Source organism: Psammomys obesus, unplaced genomic scaffold (genome assembly GCF_907164565.1).
Source record: "Psammomys obesus unplaced genomic scaffold, mPsaObe1.curated_primary_1811, whole genome shotgun sequence".
Lineage (NCBI taxonomy): Eukaryota > Metazoa > Chordata > Mammalia > Rodentia > Muridae > Psammomys > Psammomys obesus.
Window position 1 is genome coordinate 10,782,368 of NW_026596152.1, and position 9,043 is coordinate 10,791,410.

General features: G+C 58.0%; 1 protein-coding gene across 2 annotated transcripts; it reads left to right on the forward strand.

Annotated features, from left to right (window-relative positions):
* Window positions 1-439: 439 nt before the first annotated feature.
* Gjc2 (gap junction protein gamma 2) lies at window positions 440-8,550 on the forward strand. Of its 2 annotated transcripts, none has more exons than XM_055594241.1 (2): window positions 440-493; window positions 6,496-8,550. In XM_055594241.1, exon 2 carries the CDS (start codon window positions 6,515-6,517, stop codon window positions 7,838-7,840), a length of 1,326 nt encoding a protein of 441 aa, XP_055450216.1. In that variant the 5' UTR covers window positions 440-493; window positions 6,496-6,514; the 3' UTR covers window positions 7,841-8,550. The 2 variants fall into 2 exon arrangements, with proteins under 2 accessions (XP_055450216.1, XP_055450215.1); XM_055594240.1 differs by lacking the exon at window positions 440-493 and adding an exon at window positions 840-896.
* The last annotated feature ends 493 nt before the right edge of the window (window positions 8,551-9,043 follow it).

A 9,043-nucleotide genomic window follows, 5' to 3' on the forward strand; every position in this document is an offset into this window, starting at 1 on the left:
TACCTCTTCAAGCTGTTTCTGAGCCATTTGGAGACTCAGGGACAGCCCCCCCCCCCCCCCCCCCCGCAAAGTGCCCAGCCGCAGGGGAAAAGTTACGGTCATAATGCTGGCCTGGGACCTGTGGGTGCTGTGTGCTCTTGTCCTGCGTGTAGCCAGCCAAAGCCCAAGGAAGAAGTGAACCCTGTCTGGGCTAGTAGAGGGGCAGATCCGTGGGGCTTTGGTAGAGGTTCCAAATTCTGAGCTCTAGAAGTTGTAGCCGGGTGCAGCACTCCTGAGGGAGATGTTTGTAAGTTGAGGGCGGCTGTCCCTCCCCTCCTGCCCAAAATGAGACATTCTGGGTGTCTGGGTCCTGCTGTCCTCCCCTTTTCCTCTGGGCTCTCAGCCCGGGCTGCCTGGCTCCGCCCAAGAGAGCAATCCCAGGAGGGAGGGCAGTGGTTGTAGCCAGCTACCCCCACCCGGTGGTCAGCCACAGCTCTGCCTTGGGCACCTCCAGGTGAGGCCTCTCCTGGGGCAGGACTTGGGCAGGTTAGGTGGACATGGGTGTGAAGAGGGCAGGCAGGTACCCAGGCAAACGTAGCCAGGGAGGCTGGGGAGTGCTGGGCTGTCTCCAAAAGTGCAGATGTTCCAGAACTGCCTGGACCTCAAGTGGAGGCTGGGGAAGAAAAGGCCAGGACCTGCCTGGGCCCCCAGCAGGCCTGTCTAGCTCCCCACCGCTCCACCCCCAGGGACAATCATGGATTCAGAACCTGGGGGGAACAATGGAGCCCTTGAGGGCCCCTCCTCCATCCCCCATTGTGCTTGGTGGCGAGAGGTGGCCCTAGCCCGGCAGTAGAGCCAGCATCCAGCCAGCAGGTGGAGGGGCTCAGCCAGCGGCTTACATTTCCAGCCTGGAGAAGGTAGGGAGGGCACTGCCAGGGCTGCAGACTGGTCTGTACTCTGATGGCTAAAGTGGACTTTACCAGGCTCCTGTATCCTGGCCTTTCAGGCTCTGTTGGGGGAGGGGGCTGTCACAGAAGGTACTGCCTGGAGCTCTGGCCAGACCCTTGTCTTGCTGTGTTAAGGGACTCGCAGTGGCAGCAGCAGCTTTGTGGCTCTTCTTGGGAAACGACCCATCCACGGTAGAGGGAGTTGGGAACTCGCTGCTGAGCCCGGAGTGCATTCAGTACTTCCCCAGCAGCCGAGACCCCTCAGGCTGTGGTAAGATGGGCCGGTCCACTCCAGCCAGTTGTAGTTTGTCCCAGGGAGCAGTATGGGAGGCAGCCCAGTCTACTCAAACTGAACAAACTTCGTTATCCGCCTGCCTGCTGCCAAGCAGACTGTCTCTCGGCAGCTGGACCTGCACAGCTGCTGATGGGTTAGTGTGGCCCTGTAGCTGGCACAGAAGCCTTCGGGATGCCACAGTTCATTCTCAGTTCTTCCTTCCCACCTACCTGCTATGTCCAGGGACTGCAGAGGGAGATGTGAGGATGGGTAGCTGAAAGGGGAGGGGAGGTACCAAGTGCAAGGATGGGAGTGGGAGAGAAGACCTGCTTGAGAGGGCCTGCTGTCGAGTTGCTGTTGTATGGGGAAGCTGGCTCAGCGATGGAGGGGCTGGCAGATGTGGCAGGACTACGGGGAGCCAAGGATCAGGTTGATTTGAGTGTGGGCATTCTACAAGGAACTGGGCACAAGTGTGCTCCCTATGCAGCTCCAAAGGAAGGCAAGGAGAGGCTGGTGGTACCTGCCTAGGCCAGCACCTCTGTGTCTGGAATGTCGTTTAGCCGAAGGCTGATCAACCTGTAGTTTTCCAGACTCAGGGTTGTGACTCTTACACAGGTCATAGAGCAGGTGTGTAGTTTGTACTGGGTGCCCAGGGCTTGAGACCTGGCATGTCAAGTCCTAATGCTTGGTGGCCACAGATAACTGCCACCACACCCCTCTCCTGAGTCTCCTGTTAGCCTGGGGGTCGATTGAGGACCATAAGGTCTCCCCCAAAATACACACACACACACACACACACACACACACACACACACACCAAACTAAATAACTAAGTTGCTGGCTAAGTGTTTACTGACACTGGGCCATACACCCAGCACCATGCTGCCTACTTCAGGGCTCTGGTCAGTTCAGGGCCTCGGCTGGGCTGGATGTCCGAGAGGACTGGTTCCGGTAGAGGATTCCTGGACAGGCTTTCTGAGGGAGGCCTGCAGGGGCGGAGTCGTGAGCTATGTATTGTGTGGGGCCCGACTCTCACCCTATGGAGAGCCTAATTCTGGACCAAGATGTAGTAGCTGCCTGGGGGCAGGGTTCCTTGAATGAAGAACCCCCCGCAATTAGCTGTGAAGCTGGGGGTAGCAGCACACCTCTGTGGTGGTTTGTATTGTTTGTAATTACAATACAAACAATACAAACAATAGAAAGATTCCCAGAGGACCTCATATCCCAGGCCCCATTGGCATGAAACATGTAACCATCGTAAGCTCCAGTGCTGCCTCTGTGTTAGCTGAAGGCCACAGTCCGGGTGTCTCCACATCCCCCTGGCCCCTCCTGACACCAGGGCACCTCTCTGAAGACAGTCTCCTCGATTTAGCTGCCCGTGGCCACTTCAATACCACCCAGGTATTTTTCAGGGTGCCCCTCTTGGAAATTGGCCCGTGTTTTCTCCTGCTTTGTTGGGGTTATGGGTTTCAGGAAGAATACCATGAGAGTGATGAGCCCATGCTTACATCAATAGGACTTACACAGCCATGATGCGGAGTCGCAGGGCTCAGGTGCCACTGCGGAGGTGTTTGTCCCCATTTCACGCTGTCCTCTGACGTGACGGTGCTATCCAGACGTAGCCACTGGAGTTGGCGTGTGTCCCCTTCTCCTGGGTGTACAGTCTCTGAGAGCGGTTGGCAGGTCCTCTGCATGGATGCAGGGATGTTTCTCCTGTCCGCCTGGTTATTCATGGATGCAGGTGCTGTTATCTGGAGCTATCTCTAACCGAAGTCACAGTCTGTTGTCCTCCTTTCCTTAGTCTATTGGTTAAACTGTTGCAGCCTCAGTGTAACCAATCCACTTACCAGTGTTGGTGTGTGTGTGTGTGTGTGTGTGTGTGTGTTTGTGTGTGTGTGTGTGTAAATATTCTTCCCCTTTGAGCCTTCTCCACACCCAGTTTCCCTTCCCTAGTCATCTGATCAGCCACTTGCTCCAAGGACTTCCAGTTTCTCTCTTCGGCAGAGAAGTCAGAAACCAGAGTCCAGGGCCTAGATGTGTCTTTTGATGACTTTGTGGCTGAGGTTTGAGAAAGAGTCTCAGTGCAGGCCAGGCTCGCAGCAGACTCACCATGTAGCAGAGGATGACGATGAAACTCCCATCTTCCTCCCTCTGCCTTCCCAAGTATTAGAATTATAGGCGGCGTGAACACACCCACCTCAGAAATGTTCTTCCTCCTCAAGCGTTTCTGCAGTTGGGGCCAGAGGGCACAGCCGGCACACACACACACACTACAGGTTTCCATGGTAAATTCTGTAACTATTCTCTGTGAGAGGCTGCCTCTACCATGCTAAACCCAAGTGCACCCTGGAATCCCCAGCATATAGCTGGTGCCAGAGAACTGGTCCTTAAAGCCATCAGGAAGCCTCTGGGGGGCAGGCTAGAGTGTTGAGTGTGTACAGGTGCCGGGTTCTCTGTCCCCCCATGTCTGTCTGTGTCTCTGTATAAAACTTGTGTGGCCAGGTGAGCGTGCTTGTGTCTGTGCAGTCGGGGAAGGGTGGCAGGTCCAGGCTTCAGCACAGAAGAGGATGTCCCAGAAGCCAACTGAGGAAGGGCACTTGGTGCAGTAGCTAGATGAGACCCTGATGTATGCCCTAGTCAGAAGTTACTGGAGGAGCTGAGAATGGCAGGGGCCTAAAAAATCCCAGCACTTGGCTGGCAGAAAGCAGGAGGAAGACGAGTTCACAGTCATCTGAACTCCTAACAGATCAATACATAAGGAGTCTGAAGTCCACCTGTGCTACATGAAACCTTGTCTTTTAAGAAGTCATGGAAGGGGGCTGGAGAGATGGCTCAGTGGTTCAGAGCACCCGCTGCTCTTCCAGGGGTCCTGAGTTCAACACCCAGCAACCACATGGTGGCTCACAACTATGGCTAGTGAGATCTGGCTCCCTCTTCTGGCATGCAGGTGTACATGCAGGCAGAACACTGTATATGTAATAAATAAATCTTGAAAAAAAAAAAAAAAAGGAATTGAAGGGCAGTAGGGGTACTCTAGCCCATGTACCCCAGTGGGCATGAGCCAGGTTTATAGGGAAGAGTGAAGCAGCTAGGACCTAGAGGGCCAGTGGCCGCCTGCTCCCAAGTTGGGCAGGAGGCAGATGGGGATGTGTTCAGGGTTTGCTGACGGACCCAAGATGTTCAGAAGAGAGTGACCCGGGTAACGCAGTCCAAGGGTGAAGAGGTTGCTTTGGAGGGGACACTGACATGTGGGTCTGACCCTCTGTAGTTTGAGGTGCCTGCTAGCATGGCAGCGCCAAGGCTAGGCAGGAAGGAGTTGCAGACTCAAGGGTCAAGTTTGGAAGTGTCTCTGCGCATGGCCTGAGCCCAGGGTCCTGGTTCGTCCAGGTCCACTCTACAACCATAGCACTTGGTGCCACTCTTGAAAATGAGTGGCTGTGACTTGTGCGTGCAGGCACTGAGTGACAGGTCCTTCCAGAGCAAAGTCCTGGTCCATCCAGGGACAAAGTCAGCCCCGGGCTAATCTACAACGTCTCTTTTGTGGCAATGTTGTATCTCCCTGCTCAGTGCTGATCAGCTGCTGTGACAGGAATAGCTGGGCCTACCAGAGAAATGCCAAGCTGCCAAGTAAGGCTTTACCAGAGACCCAGCTGTCGGATCCTACACACTGCTAGGCAGGTCTACCCAGGAACTCTTGGTCCCCCCACCCCGGGTCTGCACATAAGCCTTGGGCTCCTATGACTGAGGTCTCAGGTAGGGGTTAAGACTGAGTTGAGGTATGAGAGTTGAGTCCACTCCTGAGAGGGCACCAGAGGACCCCACCGTATGTGCATGCTTGAGGCAGAGAGGTGGAAGGGGTAGACCCTGAGGGTGCATCAGGCTGGGAATGTACACACGTGGACAGGTTTACTCTTGCTGCGGGAGTGCGCGTGTGTAAGTGATCACACGTGTGTGCCCGAGCTCGCTCTTCCTTAGGAGCGAACATTTGTGAGCATTTGGATATGTAAGTCTCTCGTCCTCGCACGTGCGGCTGAGTTTGTGAGTAAGTGTGAGCGTGGGTATGGACGGCTGTGTGCCGGCATCTGCGCACATGTGCATTTATGAATCCCTGGGCATACACTTGTGTCTGAGGCGTGTGTGTGAATACGGGTACACAGTGTGTATCGGTGGGGACGAACCTGTGCACACAGGCCGGCAGCTGTGTTTGTGCACGTGAATGTTTGCATATGTGGCACACACAGACACACTTGTATGTGCATGCATGTACGCGCGTGAGGGAGTGAGTCTCTGACTGCACACGTGGTCCCAGGAGGGGATACACAGATGTAAGGATGTGGGGCATTTCCTCAGGAACCCCTGCTGTCCTGCTGGCTGCCCCCTCTTCCTGCCCTGAGGGGAGAGGCCCTAACTACATAAAGAGGCCTGGAGCCACGACTCCCGATGCCGGTCGTCCATACCTACTGCTGCTGCCTCCCAGGCCTTGTCAAGGGGAGGGAGCCAGAAGTGTCAGTGTTGAATGCTTGGGGGACTCCTTCCCTTCACATTCCCAGGAGCAGGTACTAACTCTGTGGTAGCCGTGAGGAGGGAGGGTGGGCATGAGAGAACTACAGAGCCCTTCTCTGGCACATCTGTTCCAGACTAAGCCGGCCTGGATGATGCCATCTCACAGGTGCCCAAGTGTGGTTGTGTGAAGGACTGCATCCTCACCAGACACAGTCTCGCCTGGATTAGATCCTGGGACAGTCCAGGGAGCTAGGACCTGGGGTTAGATGGAGAACCCTGGATGGTGGATGAGCAGAGGGAGGGGTGGCTAAGTGCCACTGGAGCAGCATGGTTTGGGGCTGGGGAATGATGGACTATGGGGGAGCTGTTCTGAGCACACAGGCTGGGATGCTGTGAAGGCCTGGGGGGCTGGCAAGCTTACCCTAGGAGAGTGGCATCCGATTGGGGCTGGGCCGGGCTTCCCTGTTTTCCGCCCTCTGCCAATAACGGCAGCACACAGGCTTTATGGTTCTAGGGGTCTGGGTGAGAGGTACACTTGCCTCAAGATGGAGCTTTCTTGGGGGAGCTTTGGGAGAGAGAGGACAGAAAGGGCAGGATCAGTGGGAGATGCTTTGTCCCCATCGCCCCACACAGGGTGAGGATGAGTATGAGGGAGACCTCTGCAAGGCAGTGAGCGCAAGGTCTCCGGGGTAGACAATTGTAGGACGAGCCTGCAGGCACCTTACCTCTGGGCTCAGCAGTTCCCAGTTGCCTCTCCCCCTCCCCGATGACCACCTGCCTACACGCCTGCAGGTCCCACCTGCTCGCTCCCATGACCAACATGAGCTGGAGCTTCCTGACGCGGCTGCTGGAGGAGATCCACAACCATTCCACCTTCGTGGGCAAAGTGTGGCTCACCGTGCTGGTGGTCTTCCGCATTGTGCTGACGGCTGTGGGTGGCGAGTCCATCTACTCAGACGAGCAATCCAAGTTCACCTGCAACACGCGGCAGCCGGGCTGCGACAACGTTTGCTACGATGCTTTCGCGCCCCTGTCGCACGTGCGCTTCTGGGTCTTCCAGATCGTGGTTATCTCCACGCCTTCCGTCATGTACCTGGGTTACGCTGTCCACCGCCTGGCGCGCGCCTCGGAACAGGAGCGCAGACGTGCCCTCCGCCGTCGCCCCGGCCCCCGGCGCGTGCCCCGGACGCAGCTGCCACCGCCTCCTCCGGGTTGGCCGGACACCACCGATCTGGGAGAGGCGGAGCCCATGCTGGCGCTGGAGGAGGAGGACGACGAGGAGCCAGGGGCGCCCGAGGGCCCTGGGGAAGACACGGAGGAGGAGCGCGCGGAGGATGTGGCTGCCAAGGGGGGTGGAGGTGACGGCAAGACGGTGGTCGCTCCTGGCCCGGCCGGGCAGCACGACGGGAGGCGGCGCATCCAGAGGGAGGGCCTGATGCGCGTTTACGTGGCCCAGCTGGTGGTCAGGGCGGCCTTCGAGGTGGCCTTTCTGGTGGGCCAGTACCTGCTGTACGGGTTCGAGGTGCCGCCCTTCTTCGCCTGCAGCCGCCAGCCTTGCCCACACGTGGTGGACTGTTTCGTGTCGCGCCCGACCGAGAAGACGGTCTTCCTCCTGGTCATGTACGTGGTTAGCTGCCTGTGCCTGCTGCTCAACCTCTGCGAGATGGCGCACCTGGGTCTGGGCAGTGCGCAGGACGCCGTGCGCGGCCGTCGGGGGGCCTCGGCGGCGCTCGCTCCCGGCCCCGCCCCGCGCCCGCCGCCCTGCGCTTTCCCGGCGGCCGCCGGCGGCCTGGCCTGCCCTCCCGACTACAGCCTGGTGGTGCGTGCGGCCGAGCGCGCGCGAGCGCACGATCAGAACTTGGCTAACCTGGCCCTGCAGGCTCTGCGCGATGGGGCGGCGGTGGCGGCGGTGGCCGCGGACCGGGACAGTCCGCCGGGCTCAGCGCTCAATGCAGCGTCTCGGGGGCCACCTAGGGCGGCCGGCCCAGCTTCCGGAACCGGCAGCGCCACGTCGGGGGGTACCGTTGGGGAGCAGGGCCGGCCGGGGGCTCAGGAACAGCTGGTCTCTAAGCCCAGGGCTGGCTCTGAGAAGGGCAGTACGGGCAGCAGGGACGGCAAGGCCACGGTGTGGATCTGAGGGCCCTGGGGAGCGCTCAGGGAGGGCCTGGCATAAGGATTCAATGGGAATCTTTCTGCCCTCAACCCATGGCCTCTGGCAGACTCCCTCGGGGGCCTTTAGGAGAAGAGGGAGCTGAAGACCTTTAGGAAGCGCTGGCTCCGGTTGCCTCCCTGCAGGATGGGTAGGGAGTGACCAGGGTCTTGTACCTGTGCCCTGGGGGCGGGATGGGGGATAGGTAGATCCGTGTTCCAGGAACTGACTGCCCCTCCAGGCTATGCTAAGCTGGGATGACCCCTCTGCTGTGCCTACCAGCCCTTCCTTCTGGGCTCTCCCGCAGCACCCCCATAGGATGGGGGTGTCTGGCATATGCCTTTTGGGGACTATGCTTACGGCGGCCCCTCGGACCTTACTGAGCCAAGAACTCCCAGGTCAGGGGCAAGAGGACAAACCCTTGGCTCCCTGCTTGAGACCCTGAAGGAGGCCCCGGGCTAAGAACAGCCTACTCTCTGAGCTGCCATCGCCCGACATGGCTCCTTCCCAGGGGACAGACATCCTGGCAGTTCTGTCGTGCCTTGCTGCCTAGATCCATAAGGCTGTGGTCCAGGGCTGTGACTTTTGCCATGTTGAAAAATTAGAGCTCTGGGAGCCTGTCCCCATCTTCTGTCCCCTTCTCCCTGTTTTAAAGCCAACTTCCAGAACAAATGAAGTAAAATAAAACTAACTCTTTGTTTACACCCGAGTGTGTACATGTGCTTTTGTGTCTGGGCCCACATTGCTCACCATGCACCAGCTTGTGTCATGGAGCTGTGTCTGAGCAGTTGGAAATGTTGGGAGACACAGCTTAACCTCAGAGAGGCTGGAAGAGGAGATCCCTCTTCAGAGACAGGCCGGGGAAGAAAGCTGGAGACCAAACCCTGGAGGTCATCAGACCTATGATGGTGCCACTCGGTGCCAGGCAGCATGCCAGGGTCGGGTGGTGGGGCCCAGTGGAGCGCACAGATGTCAGAGACAAAGAACAGTCAAGCTCAAGGTCAGCCTGCAGCTCGGGACAGAGGCAGTCCATCTTGGGCTGGAGGTATGCAGTGCTTCCCTGGATGGCAGTGATGACTCTGGAGATGAGGGAAGGCAGAGGCTAGGAAAACACAAGCCTAACCAGGATCCATCTCAGTGCAGACTCCAGGTGTCCGGCTGCCCCGTGAGGGCCAGGACACCACACACTTC

What these genes read in the sequence shown, in the direction of transcription:
- Gjc2 (XM_055594241.1), top strand. Translation starts at nt 6,515, where the DNA reads ATGACCAACATGAGCTGGAGCTTCCTGACGCGGCTGCTGGAGGAGATC.